General features: G+C 36.4%; 1 protein-coding gene across 2 annotated transcripts; it reads left to right on the top strand.

The window, feature by feature from the left end:
• The first annotated feature begins 4,804 nt into the window (after positions 1 to 4,804).
• On the top strand, positions 4,805 to 21,872 carry LOC136686424 (cerebellin-1-like). Of its 2 annotated transcripts, XM_066660198.1 has the most exons (6): positions 4,805 to 4,863; positions 6,369 to 6,443; positions 6,600 to 6,654; positions 16,765 to 17,253; positions 17,399 to 17,518; positions 18,924 to 21,872. In XM_066660198.1, the coding sequence occupies exons 4-6, from the start codon at positions 16,975 to 16,977 to the stop codon at positions 19,119 to 19,121; spliced, it is 597 nt and encodes a 198-aa protein (XP_066516295.1). In that variant the 5' UTR covers positions 4,805 to 4,863; positions 6,369 to 6,443; positions 6,600 to 6,654; positions 16,765 to 16,974; the 3' UTR covers positions 19,122 to 21,872. The 2 variants fall into 2 exon arrangements, with proteins under 2 accessions (XP_066516295.1, XP_066516297.1); XM_066660200.1 differs by lacking the exons at positions 4,805 to 4,863; positions 6,369 to 6,443; positions 6,600 to 6,654 and adding an exon at positions 13,202 to 13,252.
• The last annotated feature ends 150 nt before the right edge of the window (positions 21,873 to 22,022 follow it).

Consider the following 22,022-nt stretch of genomic DNA (forward strand, 5'->3'; position numbering starts at 1 on the left):
TCAAAAAAACTTCCCTTGAATACCAGTTCACTTCCAAATATTATGACCTGTTAGAACTTGAAAACTTTTAAAATCATTCATTCATTCATTCATTCATTCATTCATTTATTCATTCGTTCATTCATTTATTCATTCGTTCATTCATTATCTGTAACCACTTATCCAGTTCAGGGTCACGGTGGGTCCAGAGCCTACCTGGAATCATTGGGCGCAAGGCAGGAATACACCCTGGAGGGGGCGCCAGTCCTTCACAGGGCAACACAGACACACAGATACACATTCACTCACACCTACGGACACTTTTGAGTCACCAATCCACCTACCAATGTGTTTTTGGACTGTGGGAGGAAACCGGAGTGCCCGGAGTTTTAAAATCATTATATTTTTTAAATCCAAACATCATACATGAATTTATTTAAACTTATTTCATACTCTGATATGTCTTACTTATATATACACTTATACTATACATAAGTATAGTATATACATTTATGTGCTATAGCCACCAAACCATCTGCACTGACCCTTGAACAAGCCTCTGCTTGAAGTGAGATCAGTAACCATTTCCATCCTCTTTGATTCTATTTAAAGAGCCTCAGATATTATGGAAAGTGACAATGGAAATCAGTCTTGGCCAGGTGTCCATCCATCCGTGGAACTTGAGAGGAAATAATGTTTTACAAAAGAGATTTAGCCTATAAGAAGATAAATAGCTGAAGGCAGGCAATCTCTGAAGTGCACAGAGCATGAAGTTGTCTTAGAAGTCATCGGCCTTTGAACTGATGTTTGCTTCTTCAGAATTACAGGTATTTGCCAGTAAACATACAGCCTTTAAACTCTTGAAAGAGGATTCTTCAAGATTTCTATAGTAAAGATGGTGGTTCCATTTAGCACCATGTGTTTCAGATAGAACAATCAATATGGCTTCTCATATTGATGGAGAAAATGAGTTTTTGTATAGCACTGTTTAAAAAAGATTATTTTATATAGCACCCACAATTTCTTATGTTTTAACAAGCTGGATATAATACATTAGCAAAACACATAGTGCTACACAGAAGCATTTTCAAAATGGTGCTAAAATGAGTAATAGACAATTTCTTTGTCAAGCCTAAGAAGGATTTCATCGGCTATAGGACCATTTTGGGATGCAAATTGTTCAATATAAAACTACCTAGAACTATTTCTTTTAGTAGGTAGTGCGGCTTAATGCACATTTCTCATTACCAAATTCATTTCTAGAGGATAAGTATAGTAACTGGTTGTAAATACGGCTTTCAAAAATGGCATAACAGTCTACACCTTGCTTTATCATCACAGTGTATATCTAGCAAAGACAAAGTGATAATGTAAGTTTTGAAGTATACCGTAAACTAAAGAAACAGACAGACGCATAATTGAGCTTTGCACATAAATGAGCCTTTGTAGTTTGTTCATATCCTTATATTTATTTATTTTAGATGAATTTATAAATCAGCTCATATAAATTGATAACACTTTTGTTGACTGTATTATTGAAACTAATGATGGTTTTACCTCCTCAGTTTTAATTCCTATAACAAGACACAGATGGAGCTGGGACTGTTTCAACTCTTGTTTGTCACAGGTAATTGTATTTAAAAAGAATGCCTATTTTGAATGTGTATCTGTCATGTAGCAGTTACTGAGAACATACGATTGAGAACTGAATATTGGCTATAGCTGATTTCTTTGAAAGACTGAAAGAAAGCCTCCTAAAGGGGGAGATAAAGGAAAACTGAAAAATAATTTATACCTTCACTGCCCAATTAAAACATGAGATGGAAAAAACCTTCTCAACTTTACATTGAAGTGGATATAAAAAGATCTTATTCCAAGTACTTTTGGAGCATTTCTACTGGTTCGGTCATCATAAAGTTTTTTACACAATATGTAACTGCTGTGTTCAAATGATGTAATAAACTTAAAATCAACAAATCTAGAGATACATGTTTTTAATTGGATAGAGAGGATATGTAATATATAACTGGTACAACGTCTGTGAGTTTCTCAGAACAGAATTAAAAATAACAGATGCATTTTACACTGAGAACCTTACACCAGAAATGAATAAAAACCAGTGTAAAATTACTACAAAGGTGTCTGGAATTAATGTTAGGATAAACTGATAAGATTATACTCTTTTTTCTATTCACCTGTAAAGTTTCTAAGACATAAGATTTTGGGATGAAACAACAGGGCCACTGCTGTATTGCAGACAGTAACAGGCAGCAGAATAACATCAAATACTAAATTAAATATGTACAAATCACAAATCACAGGAATTCTACAAATCGCCCAATCTGTCCAACATCAGTATCATCTGATCCAAGATTTGAAAAATTGGACTGAAGCTCAAGCTTACTGCAGGCACAACTTTGTGGATTTGGCAACAGTTGTATATGCCACTGATATGGCACTGTTACTACAAGAGGAACAGAAGTACAAATTCAAATCCCAAGCCTGGGTTGGCCTTTATGATGATGTTAATACTTGGCGTTGGTCTCTTAATAACATTCCACTGGGAGCCTTCCAGATGTGGCAAAATACAGAGCCCAACAACATGAATGGATATGAGGAATGTGTCATGATGGACTCAACAGGAAAGTGGCGGGATACTGCCTGTTCTGACAAAAGATCCTCCTTATGCTACAATGGTAAGAAATATTAATAGTCCTGATTAAAACTACAGTGATGAAAAAAATACTTGCAGAACTCTTAAACACCCAGATGTTCATGCAAATTGTTAAATTGCATTACCAAATCAAACAAAGTTGCAATCATTTTTCCACACAATTAACAGAATCCTACAAATTATCATGTTGTAGGTACAACTTTGATGATTACTGATCCTAAAATGATTGTTTCAGATATGCTCTAGGAATGTAATATACAAATCATATGACTAACGTAATTTACTGTAAATTGTGTAATATTTTCTCTTTTACACATTTTTGTACAATTAATAACTCAATTTACATTTGACATTTTTTTTTAAATCTTATAGCAAAGAATGACACCTCCAAGTTTATTCTCATTTCTGATATGAAGAGGACATGGAAGGAGGCTCTAGTATACTGCAGACAACATTACACAGATCTTGCCTGTCCAGAAAATGCCACGGAGGATTCAATACTTTCTTTAAAATTATCAGGGATGGATGCCTGGATCGGCCTGTTCAGAGACTCCTGGAAGTGGTCTGACAACACAAACGTTTCCACCATAAACTGGGCAGAAGGCGAACCTAGCAATAAAGGGGAACATGACAGCTGTGCTTTTCTGGTTAATGGTTGGTTTCGTGGACCATTAGATAGATCCATTGGTTGTTATTTTAATCTGGTGTTTGGTGATCTGTCTTGTGGTCTGATTGGTGATTTATATTTTGATTCAACAGGGTATTCATCCAGTAGTTGGTTTCATTCTGATGACTGCACACTCCTTCGTCCATTCTACTGTCAGTCTGGTGAGTCCAGTTAACAGATTTTGATTTAAGCATTCCTTTAATTAAAAAAAACAAAACAACAACAACATGCATTTATAGTTTGTTTGTGTGTGTGTAAGTTTTAACAGTGAAGAAAAAACAAATTGTTAGAGTGGTGATGCAGTCCAATCAGGATATGAATAGCAGTGTATTGAAATTGTCCCTCTTGGAAAAGGTGAGCATCCAAGATTTTCAAAATTACTGCAAAAAAAATAAAAAAATAAAAAAATATATATGATGATAAAGTAGAAGATAAAATAGATAATAAATCCCCCACCCCACCAGTAACAAGCATGCAGTAAAAATATTAAATTAATGGCTTATTCCATGCTTTAGATCCAGGAGAAACTGGAGGAGCAGGGGATGGTAGAGAACATCACGCTGAGATGGAGATAGCAACCAGATGGAACAGTGTTTAATGAAGAAGAGGCGGAAATCATTCAAAATTTGGAGAACACTAATGTCAACATGTGTTAACTGTAACCACGACTTTAAATGGGAGTTGGAAGTGATATAATTCTTAGTTCTATCTCAGTGATATTTTTAGCAAACTTAACTGGCATTACAGTTATGTCTGTATCTCTATTCGTAGTTTGATCTGGATGAACATCTTACAAATGGAAACGTCTCAGTTTCCATCCCAAGTAGAGGTACTCTCTGCACCAGTGATAATTAGTCATTTATGTATTTACTCATGTATTTAAGCAATGATAAAATAGAATAACCATCTATTTGGTGTTTAAATGTGGTCTTCCTTACACTTTTTTTAAAGAGTCACAAAGAATTTAAAATGGATTCTGGAATCATGAAAACAAATAATTAATACATTGTAACCTAATAAATTTTAATGCATTTGTTATGCTTTCTTATTTGTCCAGTTGCCTCTATTCCTAAGAGAAAAAAAAACACAGTACAAACAAGCTGGCATAAAAAAAAACTAACAAAAAAAAAAAAAAAAAAAAACACAATAAACTTAGAGGGAGCAATCCAAATACAAAGTAAAAACACAAAACACCATGAAGCAATACATTGTAATGTCCATAACAAGTGTACATGTAACTGTAATTAGTATTTTTCTTAATTACAGCTTCGAAGTCACTGATGCTTCACTGACCTTTGACAGGGAAAACAGAACAGTCTTTGCAACTCTCGACTTAGTACTGCAGAATGTACACTATGTACCCAAAAAAAAAAAAAAGTGTTCATTTAAATAGGGAATTCTACAGGTGACAAGCATTAGCAATCAAAGTGTCAGGCCGTCTCTTCATAGGCTGAAGTCACATGATCTCCTGAAGGATTCTGGGAGTTGTAGTTTGGGTGAAAGCCAGACCTGTTGGCTTTTGTCTCCACATGTGACCTGACAGGTAAGATTAGAACAATATTAAGCAGATGGTGTTAATACTATGCCAGAAGGGGATGTAGTTAATCAGATGTAACAAATGTTAAAACAAAAAGGCTGTTTATTATACAATTAATGCAAGATTAAGGAGTAAACCTATATTACATAATCAAAAGTGTAAAAGGACTGCTTACCCAACATTTCCTCTGAGATTATTAATACATATGCCGTAGTAACAGCTTCAGGTAAGGCTTTACAATAGATGGCTAGAAGCTTCCTGTGAGGATTTAATGCCGTTCAGCCATTCATACAGTCATATACTAATGTTCTAAACTTCAGCTTTTGTGATTACTACAGATCTTTGAAAATGTAATGTAATGAAATGTGTGTGTGTGTGTGAGAGAGAGAGAGAAAGAGAGAACAGAAAGAAAGAAAGAAAGAAAGAAAGAGAAAGAAAGAAAGAAAGAAAGAAAGCAAAAGACAGTGTATAGGCTCATACACATTTGCATGCAAACACACACATCCTCTGCCGGTCACAAGTAGATTTCCTCTGACCGTCACTCAGAACTGAGGTCACTAAGGAGTTTTATATAATATTGTCAACACGTCTTTATGCTGAACTGATATAACAAGATTCCCAATCTCAACATACCCCCCACACAACAGCAAACCTTGTGTATTTTCCATTCCTTCAAAAGAAGTGCTCTGTTGACAGGCTGATAAACTCAGCCCGTTTTAGTAATTAGTCTTGAACAGGACACATTCATTGTTGGTTTGCTGCCAATAAGAACACCAAAGTGGATTTTAGCCATATATTGCATAGGTAGACCCTACACTCTGCCAAAAAAAAAAAAAAAAAAAAAAAACTATAAAAACTATAACATTTTTATTAGTAATATTTTAAATATCTAATATTTTAAATATATATTTTTTTAAATTCTTATAGTAATGATCTGTGGAATGTGTTTCTATATTTATTGGAAACAAGATTTAACATTGCTGTATGAAGCATCCTTTCTAGTCATAACCTAAAGCTAAATTGATATTTTTCCAAATGTTCTTCACTGAACACTGACCCACTCTCTGCTTGGCCATGCAGCTGAGTGAGATCAGTAACTATTTCCATGCTTTTTTGATTCTATTTGATTAGAGAGCTCCAGTTCTTATGGAAAGTGACAATGGAAATCAGTCTGTGCCAGCCAGATTGGAAATGTTACCAAGCATCTTTCCATGTAACCTGAGACAGTTTCCTGTTTTGCAAAAGATAATTAACTTCATGAAGGATAAATTGGCAAAGAAAGTAATTTCTGAAGTGCAAGAGTGGTAAAGGTCGTACCTAAGGCAGTCAGCCATATAACTGATTTTTACCTCATACAAAATACAGGTATAAATGACAGTTAACAGGTGATAATATTAGAAAACATTTTTTGCAAGTAGCTGATAGTTATCTATGAATGCAAATGTGTGCTATTATCTATTACTAACTGCAAGATTTTTGAAAGATTTCATGTGTGCTCTTATTTTGTAAAGCTGATGTAAGCTCAGAAGAAAACAACAATCAAAGACTTACTGCCACAATTGGTCTTTGCCTCCACAAAATTACAGGTATGTTTTAAAAGGTTTGATCTCAAAATGATATATTTCTTAAATAAACAAGGACATTTTTTAGTTCAGAATAAAATAATGTATCATATAACTATTGATAGAAATTAAGACATTCCTCAACTCTCTAAATATGCTTTTACTTTTTTATTGTGAAAGTGCCTCAAAAGCATACCAATGGAGCCAGGTCTGATTTGGTGCTTCTTTGCCTCAGGTATGTTTTTTCATTTTACATGTGTATACTATGTACTTTCCACATTACTATATAATTATATTTACTATGTAATATTGAGTTTTATATTGCCTTTACACCATTTCAAAATGTGAGCTGGCTTTTATGTTGTATAAGCATGACAGATTGATCAAATATGAAATGACTACAAAAATAAAATTTCACAATAAAATACCCAAGGTCTAAATAACAGAGTAACAATGCTTTATGTTATCAGAATGCAAAAATGCATCATATGCATCATGAAGAATAGATGTTCTGCGTCAAATGTAAATGTTGCAATATTAAACTGCACACACGAACATCCCTCATACTTTCTAGTTCTTGTGTTGTACAGTTGTGCAATAACACACATTATTTGTATTTTGTTTAAAGTATCATGAGAACAAATCATGGACCCACTACTGTGAATCGAATTAAACCGTGGACTAAACTGTACAGTGCAGTACAGGTAGTGTTGTAAGATAATGGTACAGCAGTGGTCTTAAATGTCCATTTGTATACATTAATAAAGGTTAAAGCATGTAAAGGTTTATGAGGAAATGTGATTTATGAAATCAGTTCAAATACTACAATCTACATATAAAATAATGATCCATGTATGTTCCCAAATTAAAGAAATATGCCATATCTTTGAGGGTCCCACCCCAGTGCAGTGAAAGGTATGGTGAGAAACAATCTCTATTCGTCATGATGCAACAAAGCAACCTTGCAAAATTCTTCTATATGATTGTGCAAATTGTTACTTTTGTTCCCAAAGCAAACCTTCATGTTGTTATAGATCTACACATTTAGTGAGATTGAAATAATTACATCCCACAAATGGTATAAAGATATTATTGATATAATCTGTCTAAATTATATTGAAACGTTCTGAATTCTTCTGGCAGGGAGAAATGCAACATCCAAGTTTATTCTCATCTCAAATATGTAAAGGATGTGGACAGAGGCTCAAGCCAACTGCAGACAGCATTACATGGATCTTGTCTGTCCAAAAAAATGTATAGAGAATCAAGAGCTTAATTAAAAATTGACAAGTGGTAGAGCATGTATCGGCCCATACACAGACTCCTGGAAGTGGTCCAACAACACTAGGATCTCCACCATCAACTGAACATCATTCCAACCTGATAATGCTGGTGGCCATAAAACTGTGCTTATCTAGTTGATGGTTCCACTGGTTGTTGGTTTAATGCTTCATCTGGCAGTTGGATTGGTTTATGGTTTGGTGGTTTGCCTGGTGTCCATCTGGTACATCTGGTGGTTCATCACCTAGTTGTCCATTAGGTCAACTTGTTTGTCTTAGTCGTACAACTGTTGGCTCAGTTAGTGGTTCTTTGGGTGATTGGTTTGCTGCTGATGATTGCTCAGTTCAGCATGCTTTCTTCTGTAAATATGATTCATCAGGTTTTTGGAGGTATAGTTGTTATTTAGAAAAATAGCATGCGTACAAATGTGTAATCATTACAAAAAATACTCATCTACATTCGTTTTAAAGAAAAAATCCCAAAGAAAAAACAAATTGTGAGAGTGTTGGTGCAGTGCATTATTTGTGAATGCTATGGTGCACCAAAACTCTCACAATTATTTATTTAAAATGAATGTAGACTATTTGTTTTGAAGAAAGCCATATTGGAGAAGGTATTTAGGGCCCTGGGATCACATTATTCTAACTTTTAACAGTATTGGTTAGTATTAGCAGTATTGGTATTAGGAGAAAATTAGCACAACCTTATATATGATATTTTTGAGTGCATTAGGGATTTGGAACTGCTACCAAACCACAAACAAATGAAATAACATCCCAGGCAGTGTTTGCAGTCTGCCCAAGTCTAAAAACACAGAACACAAAAGTTGTTCTGATTTTCTGTGGCATCTCACATAGAATGCACACTATTGTGCAATATGCAAATCAATGTTAATATAAAATTAAAACTGAATATTTTACTTTGATTATGAATAATGAACGATTATTATATTTTTGCTTTTTTGCCATGTTGAAACTTTTTCTTCTGGCGCTGTCAAAATGAAGAGAGGAGACCAGTCTGGATGCAATTAATTTGTTTATTGAGCACTCAGGTTCCAGGATGAGGTCTAGAAAATCTCAAAGATCTAAATTGAAAACATCAGTTAAATGACAATGCTTGTACTGTAAAAATGCTCAAAGTGGGATTTTTTCTTCTAATGTTGCTGGGAGCTGGTCAGTCTTTTATTGTTCATTTTTCTATAATTTTGGTGATGTAATTGAGCATCAAGTGATGAGACAGACTGGTGGCATTAACTCTGCTCACCGAAAATTTTATCAGTGTTTACATTTGACTTCATGTTCAGTGTTGTCTTCACTAGAGTTGAATGAAACAGCATTTTTATTTGATAAAAGCTTTGATTTGCTCATCTGGCTAGTGTGGTTTTAAGAGGAGAATACATTGACACACATTGGGGGACATGATCAGAATAAACTAAAAACAGAAAATAAATAAAAAAGGATGAACAGAGCAAAAAGAAAACTCAATATAATTGATATAGGCAAGATTCTGAATGTGAATACTGATTCATTTTCTGCTCAGTGCTAGTGCACACATTTGTGTCTCTCAAATTACAACACGATGTGTGAACAGTTATGCTGTATGAGCAGTTTGGCTGAAATAACACAATGTTGGCCTACATCACTGTTGGTGTGCTTCTATAATGGCTTTCATTCACACAGTGCAGTTTTTAACTGATTTTATTGTAAAACAAAATAATTTTCCCAAACATTCATTAACTGTAACTGCTTATCCAGGTCAGGGTTGTGGTGGGTCCGGAGCCTACCCGGAATCAATGGGTGCAAGGCAGGAACAGATCCTAATAGGGGTGCCAGTCTTTTGCGACACATACTCATACACTCACACCTATGAACAATTTGAGTCCCCAATCCACCTACCTACGTGTGTTTTTGGACCACAGGATGAAAACGGAGGAAATCCATACAGACACAGGTGAATACACCAAACTCCTCAATGACCCACAAATCCAAAACCCCAGGACCCTGAAGTTTTGTGAATGAGACACTACCAGCTGCACCACCATGCTGCCCTTTCCTAAACATAAATTGACAAATAGTACTCACAAATTTTGACTTCATTTAAACAATTCCCTGCACATCTTAATTTTTTTTTATCTCTATAGACAGAATATGCCAAAGATTTTTGAAAGAAATGACCATTTTCAAATGTACTTTAGATGTTTTTTTTTCTGCTTCTGTCCATGACATTTTTCATGTGTTAACATGTAGTTTTGGAGAGTTCTATACATTATTATTAGGACATTGGTGAAAACATATGAGTATATGAAAACATGTAGCAGGACGGTGGAGCAGCAGGTAGTGTCGCAGTTGCACAGCTCCCGGGAAATGGAGTTTGTGGGTTCCAGTCCCACTCCGAGTGACTATCTGTGAGGAGTTTGGTGTGTTCTCCCTGTGTCAGCGTGGGTTTCCTCTGGGTGCTCTGGTTTCCTCCCACAATTAAAAAACACACGTTAGTAGGTGGATTGGTGACTCAAAAGTGTGTGTATGTGTGTTGCCATGTGAAGGACTGGCACGCCCTCCAGGATGTATTCTGCTTTGTGCCCAATGAATGCTCTAGACCCACCACGACCCTGAACTGGATAAGCGGTTACAGATAAGGAATGAATGAAAACATATAAGATTCTGTTCAGAAGGTCAGACATCAACCCTAGAAACTACATTTACGTTGAACTCTAAAGACCATCTGCTATCTTACAAAATGTGCTATCTCTATTTTGTTATTTTATATTTACCATCCCCAGCTTCCTTTACCAGTGTGTCAGTTTGTCATTAACGTTGAAATAAGTACAATTTTATGACAGCTTAAAAAATTTCTTAAATTATAAACTGAATAACTTAAAACAAAAAGGAGGAAATTTTACACTGTACAGTAACATATATATCCTCCTAGATCCTCAGTACACTAAACAAGTTTAATCCTAATATAAGGTTTCAAATAAACTTAACTTACATAACTTACATAATCACCATGTCATATCACAACTGCACTTTAATCACAATCCATAATCATAATGTCATTTCACAACTGCACTTTATGTAAATAATCACAACTGCACTTTATGTAAATAATCACAACTGCACTTTATGTAAATTATGTAAATAATGTTATATATTGCACTTCTGGTTAGATGCTAACTACATTTAGTTGGCCCTGTACTTGTACTATGCACAATGACAATAAAGTTGAATCTAATCTAATCTAATCTAAAAGGTTCCAATTATTGCACTTTTTTGCACAATAAAAGCCTGTAAACTGTACTATTCAGCCCACTGAATCTCTAAAATGGGGGTTGGGTGCTTTACATATATTGCCAAACGTATCAAATATGATACATGATCTTTGGAGGTGGCTCTTTCATCATCTAATGAAAAGAAACACTGAAACAAACTTCCATCCTTTTGGGGCAAGTGTTCTGAGTTCTCTACTGAACTATGAATGAAGTGAAAGCTTTTCAGTGTATTTACCAAACCATTATAAAATTGTTGCTGTCATCATGAAAACATTAGAATCTCAAGACTTTTTTTTTGCTAAACTGAAGCAATTCCATGTATGATTTGTATGATGATACTTGCAGTTATTTGTATGATGTTTCATTCATGTAGTGTATTCAGCCTGTCAAATGCTAATTAATTACAATAAATATTCAGAAAAGATCAGTCTGTTCTTTACAGCAGCAAAACACATCTAGAGAATTTTACTAAGTGTTTTTATGAAACAAAAATGTAGTTTTAATTTTCCAAAAGCCTTTGTGTGCAACATTTGTTGCCTCGGTTTTCTACATAGATTTTGTGAGACAGCTTTAAAGGAAAAAGATGATGATACAGGTGAGTGTGGGAGGTCTGTTGAACGACCTCATACCTCAAGCCAAGGTTCAGACAGTAAAGGAAACAACTGTAGTTCCTCTAAACATGGAACCATGGTTGTGCAGATCAACTAAATAGAGCTATGTTATGTTTTCTTGATAGTTCTGAAGAACAGAGACATTCATTTGCTATTCATGGTTTAATTCAAATCAGTCAAAATTAAGAAAAAATGTAAAGAAGTCTAAAGAACAGTTTTAACTGATTCAGTGAACTAAATGAAATACCAATTAAAATAAAAAATATATAAATTGGTAAATGCCTAAATATACATTCAGAATTTATATGATCCAAAACCTAAAAATTAACAACATTAGGATATTGACTTAAAGGGTCATATAATGTGTGATTTTCAAAAAAATCTGTTTTATTGTATTACTATTCCATAGGTAAGGTTAGAGTTAAAATAAACTCAAAGTGAGGAAGAAAATAAAGAAAAAGTATAACAGTAATCAGACCCACTAGTCCAGGCTGATTTCTCCTAAAATGGGAAGTACAAGCTTAATATTCCCACTCAACCTGCTTGAAAGCACCACTGAATGTTAATTGTCAGAAACCTGCATCCAAGCAACCATGCAGTCTACATAAGTTTGAATGAAATGCCATAAACACCCGGTGCAGGGAGAACAATTAAAGCTGTACATCATGGAAAGCATGTTGGCTACAAGTCAGCCATTGATAATATTTCTGTTCTACCTGTGTCTGGCAATACACCCTGACCATCTCTGAGCTGTAGGGCAAGAGAATCTGGAAGCTTCCATCATTAGAAATGTAGAGAACCTGTAGATGAAAATGGGAAATCTCAGATGTTCTTTTATTTTAATTTACAATAAGTAAATTAAAATAATTACAATTCACAAATGTTCACGAACTTACATTCTTATCTATCTGTCAGATTTGACACAGGCAAAGTTTTCTTATAAAGGAAAATAATGAATAACAATAAAAAATAACAGGTTGCTTTTTTCAAAGCAACAAGTGTTTGTTTTTGATACTTAAGCATGTAGGTTCATTGTAAATACAAAATACGTCTGATTATTATTTTGCAAAAATTAAGGCTACACAATTAGTTATTTTTAATTAAAGACTCAAGACTTGGTGTGGTCGGCCAAGTGGTGGATGCGCTATTTTTTTATTCATCTCCCCTGAGTTGTGCAATCATAAAGAAAAGAATGAAATAACATTTTATTAAGTTCAAAATGTTATTCTCATATGATAAACAGATTGTAAACATAGTGAAGGTACTCTGTTTTACTGTATTTTATTTAATTGCAAACTCTCTAAATAAACCCTACATTAAACCTTTATATGACTAGATGTTGATTGTAGGATAAATCATTAAGAGATATAAATACAAAGCTGAGATAGAGTGTGATTGTGTGGGAGAAGGGTGTTCAGGACAGTGGGAAAATGTGAGGAAAAAATAGATGTGATGTAATGTAATGCCTGCTTGAAGAGGGGGGGTTCCCTGGGAGGGAAGGAGGGGGAGAGACAGAGACAGAGACAGAGACAGAGACAGAGAGATAGAGAGAGAGAGAGAGAGAGAGAGAGAGAGAGAGAGAGAGAGAGATTGAACATTTTATATTTGCTCCTCTGTTGATATGGATGCTTTTTCCTAATCTCTGCAGTAGGTCGTGAAGAATCCCGAAAGTGGTAAGCTTTCAGCTTCAGATATTTCCCTGCAGGCATTCCTCCAAACACTGGACATTTCACCTGCCAAGTAAAAAGTGTATTAACAAAAAACTTGTAGTACAGGCAATGTTTAGATATTCAGGATGCAGCATGTCATCATTGTATTTCATGTAGGTTACTGGAGCAAGAGTACAATATTAGCAGTTTTTTTTTCCCCAAAATATAGAATTACCAACATAATTGTTTTTATTACATATAGTATTGTAATGGATATTTATTACTCTTTTACATGTAGAACCAACAGTATCTTACATGTAACATTACCATATATTCAATATGAGATTCTACATTTAAAACTGAGCCCATTTAACATGTTTTGTAAGTGTTTTCTCAAAGTGAGATTTGACTGCTATGCTACATTGAAAAATTGTTAATCCTGCATTTGTTAAGTTTTGGATTAAGACAAAATAAAATACTGTTAATGATCTTTTAATTTTAAATCAGATTTTGAAGAGTTTTAATCCAGGATTATTATGTCATGAATACAGGGTAAACACTTTTTTAAAACTAGCATAATCTGTCTTTTACATTTCTGAATTGTTAAATGTTGAATTCATTGTAAAGTATATGTATGTTTATCATTATTTAAACTGTAGCCTGCCTTTAACTCTAGGTGTTTTTAAAGTTAGAATAATCTGTGTATAATCTCAGGTGAAGCTGTTTATATATAGCTTTAGCATTTTAAATATTAGTCATGACTGATGAAAGCTGCCAATAATCCCAGTGTATATTATTAATCAGTACTGGGATTTGATATGATTTGCTCAGAGTCTGGGTTGGCTTCACTATATTTATTGCATCTGTGATTGCATTAGAGTGTGTGTGAGTATAGGAATGTTTATGAGTGTGTGTTTTGTAGTCAGATGGTTTCTCAGTAGGTGCAGATTGGCTGGCTGGTGTCCCTGTGTATGTGTGCGCACATGCCCTCATGATTTCCATCTCTGCCAAACTATGATATCATCCTCAAGTCGGCCTTTTTACCTTGCAGCCTGGCAGTTGGTTATAGGTATGATAAAGACCCCCTCCAGTGAGAATCAAATTTACCATTTTAGCATGTCATTGTGGGGTTTATATGCTACAAGCTGAAACATGAGTGAAAAACAGAATCAATGCCATGGCTAAGCATGTCCTCTTTGAATGTGCTGTCTTCTAAACTGACAAATTCAGACAGCAAGGGTTTCTTGCATCATAAACCTAAGGAACCAATCCCATCAGTTGCAGGGATGGGCTTTTAAGCAGCAAGAGAGCATTGGTGAGGTGGGTAGAAATAGAGGTAGGGACTAAATGCATGTTCATACATCCATGCACAAGGGGGCAGCACCAAATTCAGGGCCCTATGCACAAGCAGTGCCCATAGGCCCCCCTTAACCACCAAACACGCAAAAGGGTCACAACTGTGTGGTAGGCTATGCAAATTTAAAAAGTATATATTTAGAGTTTACAGACACAGATTAGGCACAGATAAGGCATCATGTTACCACTTCTTGTGTTATTGTTATTCGAGTGACAAGTCCTGATGTCAAGTCACTAATCCACATGTCTGTGCCAGATGAGCCCAGGTGACACTTTAAAAGTGTAAGTCAGTGGGCCAGTTTTGGAAACAATCTCACTAGGCTGCCATTTCTGGTTTCCTTGGCGATAGTCTCTAGCAAGCTCAGATTGTCCCACTTCAAAGGTTCTCAGTGGTGATTGCTTTTCAGTTGACTGCTTTGTTTCTTTAAAGGAGCAATCTGTAATATTGACACTAAGCGTTTAAAATCGAAACTATAATGCAGTTTCAAAACAGTGGACAGAGCTTTCTGCCTCCTCCCCAGATGTGAAGCTCGACCAGCTTTGTCTAGTAGAAATATTTCATGTAACATTTTACACTCCAATGTGTGGCCAGGTCTACAAACAGTGTCTCGCAGCCATGAAATGACCAAATGAACATAGTTAATGTTAAATTTTATTGGACCCAAAAAGCCCCATTGCCCTTCTAAAAAATTCTAAAAAGAGAGGAAACATTGGCCCTGTGTTTAAAAAGTGGAGGCAATTCACTAGTAGGACCGTAAAATGATTGGACAGAGGGTGGGATGAGAGGCAGGATCTCGGAGGGCGGGATCATAGGATTACATGTGGCTGATGGTGGGTTTGCTGGCATCCTGAACATGACTTAGTGATGTCCTCTATTTCACAATTAATGCCAGGCCACCAGACATAGCTCCTGGCCAAGCTCTTCATTTTAAGACCTAAATGTCCTTCATGTAGAAACTCCAGCACTCTGTGACAAAGCTTGGGTGGAATAATGACTCCAAATTACAAAGCCTTGGCACACCATTGTAGGATCTTGGCCCATTTTCCTCTTTACCTAAAGACAAGTGACAGGCAAATCCTCCATCTGTGTGAGGTTAAAAAGTTCAGCTGGATCCAAAAACACAGAAAGTCCTCCTGGCTCATGAGGGAGACAAGAAATACCTTTTAGCTTCTGTGTAGCATGGTGCCTTTAAACTGCAGGGCCGCCATTGTGGCAGGGACTGATTTACCAGGTTTGAACATAGCCACAAGTGGCTGATGGTCAGTCATCAGTGTAAAATACTTGCCATAATGGTACTGGTTAAATTTCTTAACACCCCAGACTAAGGTTAAGCATTCACGGTCAATTTGGGTAAAATTTTATTCGGTCTTGTTTAAGGACCTCAAGGCAAATGTATGCCATTCAGAGCCATCTTTTATCTTATAGGAAAGCATGGCCCCAATTCCACATGTTGATGCATCACAGGCCAAACACAATGGCAGATCTGGGTTGTAATGTGTCAGTACCTTCTTTGATGTTATCAGTTGTCCTGCAGTCATGAATGTTTGTTCACAGGCTTTTGTCCATTTCCATACATTTTTCACTTGTACAAGATGTGCAACATGATTGCTATGTTTGGTAAGAACCTGGCATTATATTGACAAGACCTAAAAAGGAGCACAGCTGACTAAAATGTTCAAGTCTGTGTCAGGTCTTTAAGAGAGCATCCACCTTGTCTTGTGCTTTATGAAGACCTTCCTTGTCAATCCTGTGTCCGCAGTAGTCTATTGCATCTTTGAAAAACTCGCACTTTTCTTTGTCTGCTAGTCTATATAAGACTGCCTCCAGGTTGGTAGGATGTGCATTTCCATCACTACCAGTCACTATTATGTCATCTAAATAGCACTGAGTTCCAGGAATACCTTGAAGAACTGATTGATTTTGCAACACGTCCACCATATATTTGAAACTCTTTGTTGCTGGTTTAGTTGGTGCCATCAAGTTATGAAGTAGATTATATGTTTTTTCAGCCATTACGCCCAGTAGCATAGCCACTTGTCTGTCATCCTCTATTTTGTTAGCAAGACAGTACTGCTCAAGTCTTGCAACAGAAAATATATATATTTTTTGTTTTGCCAGTGTTAGCTAAACAAAATAACTCTCACTCTCTCTCTCTCTCTCTCTCTCTCCGTGTGTTTAGAATCAACTTGTCTCTATCTGCACACTCTGTGGGAATCCTTGGAAACCATCACTAAACAGATGCTTGTAGCTAACTAACTTTTTTTCATACAACAATATGAATAACTGGCATTTATAATTGAAAATAAGACAGGTCCATAATTTCAGCAATTACTCCCAACTTCTCTTAATTCACAGAAATCAGGGTAATCAAAGACATTTCTCCAAAGAAATGTACAGGCCTAAAATGTGCCACCCTGTCATAGCTCTAACTGGGCTCATGCTACTGTTTCCTCTGGTGGTCAGAAGCCAGAATGACACAGAACCCATAGTCCTAGAAGGGAAGTGTTTGGTAGTATGTGACTCCACTCCCACCACAGAACCAGCTAGTAATGCTCTGGGCATGTCGGTGCGCTCGGGTACTGGACGAGTGGCTTTTTCTGCCATCCGCAACACTAACCATGAACCATCAGAGATGAGCAACCGGACAATGACTATCTACTTTGACCAGGTGAGTAATGGATGCATTGGTGGCTGAATGGATGAATGCTTGTATGGATAGATAGGTGAATAGATGTAGATATAGATCAAGATAAATCAAGGGCACCTGAATTAATCTCTTGTTTTCAACATCTGCTGTGTGTCTTAAATGCAAGGTTTTGGTGAATGTCGGCAGCCATTTTGACCCTGCAAGGAGCATCTTTCTGGCTCCTAGGAAAGGGGTGTACAGCTTCAGCTTCCATGTGGTCAAAGTTTACAACAGACAGACCATACAGGTATGCCATAAAATTAAGATTATTTTACAGTTAATTTGCTTATGACTAGCAACAGAAGTAGCAGATCCTTCATCATGTGTTTTTGATCCTCCTGTCTCTTTATCATTTTAAATATATATATATATATATATATATTCAAGAAAGCTCTAAATGCAAACCTAACCAACTTCAGTTACAAATTAGTTGTTTTGGTAATTCAAACAGTGAATAAAAACATACAAGTTCAACTTCAGTCACGTACAAACAACAGCCTTTCTTTCTCCTTAAACATACCGTTGCACTTTAAAAGACAAGTCAGATACAGTGTTACTGTCATGGCTGTAGGGAGGACGAGGAGGCGGATGTACATTCAAGGAATCTTTAACCAAAACTAAACCTAAACTAAAACCAAACACAAAAAGCAAGACACTGGAAACACACTAGAATGTACTGAAACAGAAACAAACAGAACAACTGCAAACTGGTGTAGACAAATGCAAAACACAAAGAAAAACACTGAGCAAAACACACAAAAGCAATATATATATATATATATATATATATATAGTAAAATCAAGGAACACCTGAGGGGCAAGACCACAGAGGAGACACAGGTGGAGATACTGACCAGAGGGCGGAGCTAATGCAGAGACAAGCAACCAAAATAAATAGAGAGCCATGTGCAAACAGAGCAAATGGTAGGGAAACAGACATACAACAGCATAGGACAGCACAAGACAGGGCAAGGGTGTGACAGTTACTTATAATTACAACTTATAAGTACATTTTCAGTTAGATTCCCTTAACATTCAGTACTAACATCTGTTCTTCAAAATGTTTGCATTTTCTATTCCCTTTTATCCTGCACTTCTAAATCCTGGAGCCGATACAGTATGTTAGATTTATTTTAAAGGCTGGCGAAAGCAATGAGATTTTACCATTTCACCCAAAGTGCTTGTTGACTGCGGTTTTGTAGTTTCGCCCAGACTAACCACACATTGCTTATGTGGTGGAGAAAATAAATACAACTATTAAGAGTTGAAATCTAACAGAGCATTTGCAATCAGAAAGTAGTTTATTTAACCTTAATGTGGTCAACACACAATAGCACAGAGTACTATGTGAATGTGGACAAAGAAGATGTTTTCACAGAGAGTTTACAGGTAGTTTATACGTCATAAGCATAAGATAATCATTCTAAGTTTCTGCAAGCTTAACTTCCTTAGAGACATCCCAGTTTGATATACAAGATGAGGGACAATGTTTTGTTCTGGTAAAGCACTGACCTCGAACTGACCTGACCAACACTTAGTTTGTGAGTTCTGTTGATGATTAGAAATGAATATACAGACAAGCAGACAGGGTCTTTCAACAGAGACATATACAAATTTCAATTACAGCTTACTGTGTCTGTATCTCCCCTTAGGTAAGTCTAGTGTTGAATGGCTGGCCAGTGATATCAGCATTTGCTGGAGACCAAGATGTGACCCGTGAGGCTGCGACCAATGCAGGGCTCATTACCATGGAGAGGGGGGACAAGGCCTATCTCAAACTTGAACGTGGAAATCTAATGGGTGGTTGGAAGTACTCCACCTTCTCTGGGTTCCTTGTTTTTCCTTTATAGAAGTCACTAAAGGAAGGAGAACCAAGGAGATAAATAGAACTGGACTGATTCTACAGGGAACAACATCTCCTGATTGGGCATATACCAGAGATTTCCAACACATGACCTATAAATTGCAGATTGAAAGGAATTCCATTTACAAGAATATGTAAGAAAACCTGATGTACATATCTTTGTTTTTCTCCATTTTGTGCTGGTGCTTTCAAAAGCCATTCATTGTCATTCCATTTTTTAGCATTTGCATGACTCCATAGTCAATACCATCATGGAGGCACTTGAACAAACATGTGTCATCATCCAATGTCTAAGGCAGCCATTTTATTAAGATCAAAGTGCAAATGGACACAGGTGGATACATGGCCACTGACTTGGTTCTATTTATTATCACTTGTGCCATCTGTTAATCTGGCACAACAGGTCAGAAGAGAGCCAGATAGATTTCTGTGATCAGGGTGCCAAAGACTGCACATTCTAATGTAAATCTTGGCTGTGGACATATTAAAGTTATGTTTGTCTGGCACAGGTTCCTTGCTCTATGTCCTGTTTAGCCAGTTGGGGTTGGAATGGAGGGCGGTTACACATTATATTGTATCCAGCTGGAACTCTAAGATATTCACACTCTTAAAAATATCAGCATATAATTTGTGCAGGTAAAAATTAGAGTTACTCTACTGTGCAAACTCAAAGACAACACTCTATTTACTGAATTTCCCAACAGCTATTGAGTACAAGTTCGTCATTAATTGATTTTTTTTCTGAGGAGGTCAGGTTTATTATAATCCATCTAGATGATTCCAAACTGGAGTTCAAAATATGAAAAATATAAAGGAAGGTTTGGTATCCCTAAAAGACATTTGAGACTTAGTAGACCATCAAAATGGTCCCCATCAGGTAAACAGAAGTTAACGCTTCCATTTTTGAGAGGCAGAAGAAAATCAAGCTTCATTCACACATCTACTTTTATAGATCTAGCCTTCCATTGTGAGAATACAAGTGAACACCGTGGGTGTATAAGGATGTGGCTTAGCCAAGAAGCTCTTACTGAAAAAAAGAAAATCGCAAATCAATTAAAGGAGCTTCCGGATTTCCCAGAACAAAGGAAAGACAATGGGCCCCAGAGCCATCTATGAATGAGTGTGGGATAACAGAAAATTTTGGAAAACAATTTCTAAGACTGAAATTTGAGGTTGTGGAAAATTTTCCCTGCAGATTTCTTTGAAAAAGTAGAAGCAAGCATCTTGACAAAAGCTGTAATAAACATTAAACAAACATAACATTACAATTATATGTTAAGTTTTTTAACAGCTTCTCTCCAGTATGAAGCTGAAAAATATATAAACTTGTATTTAATAGAAATTGTGTCTTGTATGACCTTTGCTCATAACTGTAATTCTAAACATGATCCATTGAAAGTTTTTTTTTTTGGAAACCTTTAGTATACCTTCAGGACACTGCAAGGTTCACTTTGAATATCGAATATTTCAACTTTCCACAAGGTCTGTTTACTGTCTTCTGTCAAAGCTGCTGGTGGAGTTCTCAATGAGTTTCCTCTCTAACTGTTCTTTTGCTGTAGTCAGAAACACACCCCTAGTTTTGTGGAGGACACTGGGACATTAAGGCTCAGTGCTGATTGTGCGGTTCCATGTCCATGAGATTCCGGTGACAGATGGGGGTGTTGGCGGATATGGTGCCAGAACCCTGCAGAGAACACCATGAACACTGTCATTGCTTGTTAGTGTTCCACATCATTACAGGACATTGGTTCCAAAGAGGAGGATTTGGTTGCATCTTCACAACATTTAGTCACTGTCAAAAAAACACTTGGGTCCAGTTTTTTTTTTTTTTTACATTCTGACCCATTACACAATACCAATTACACTTTGCTATTCACATATACACAGCACGTCTCTAGATAATCAAAGCAATTTTCAGACTTTGGAACATTAGGGTGTCACCTCAGCCACCTCCAATGTGCAGCATCCACCTGGATAAAGCAACAGTACCCAGTTTGCCCCAGAACATTAAACACATCTGCAATTTGGCAGAGAGGAGACAAAAGGGTGCGACAGAGCCAAGAGGATGCCCTTGCAGATTTAGCAGAACAGTGGTTCGCAAACGAAGGGGCCAATGGGGGTCAAAGCAAGGCAAATGAATGAGATGCATAATGCACTTGTAATAATTCCACTGTAAAGTTGATTTATGACTGTATGTTGGTTTGTTCATTACAAAGCTGCAGTAGTATTTTGTGAATTACAATGTTTAAAATAAATCACACTAGAGTTTGGACACAGACATCTACCTGTGTGTTGAAGTTGTATATGTATATTCATCTACAAGAGAAGGGTGCTACAGAAACTTTTGGGAACCACCGGAGCAGGACATCAATCCAACACTCCAGCTCTGTTCCAGGATAGAGGATCTTTTTATGCCCTAATAGAGTCAGGACTGACATTTTACATTTCATCTGAAGGATGGCAACATTTTCTCAGTATGGTATTCCCATTGCTACACACATGCATTGGAATTAACGTAGACCACAGGGATAGAGCTCCTTGCTGGCCCTACCAGCGCAACCACCACCAGCCACCCAAACTTTCCTGGTAGCAACAGCATCGAGGAAAGCTCCAGTTCCTGTCAAAAGAACATATGGCTCTTTTCCACTGCATGGTACCTACATTACTGAACCTATGTAACTTTGCAAAACACTGTCACTAATGGTAAATGCAGGCTTGGGAAACGAAAGCAATAGCAGGTGTGATATTAAATGTTGCTTACTCATCATGTTTTGCATGTTTCTTTTTTCAGATGGGACTAAACACAGCTCAGCAGCCCATTTCAGACAAATCTGTGTAGATTTTTTGTTCCTTGTTTCACCACATTTTACTGATGTTTGTGCTGGAA

The sequence above is a fragment of the Hoplias malabaricus genome, chromosome 2 (genome assembly GCF_029633855.1).
Source record: "Hoplias malabaricus isolate fHopMal1 chromosome 2, fHopMal1.hap1, whole genome shotgun sequence".
Classification (NCBI taxonomy): domain Eukaryota; kingdom Metazoa; phylum Chordata; class Actinopteri; order Characiformes; family Erythrinidae; genus Hoplias; species Hoplias malabaricus.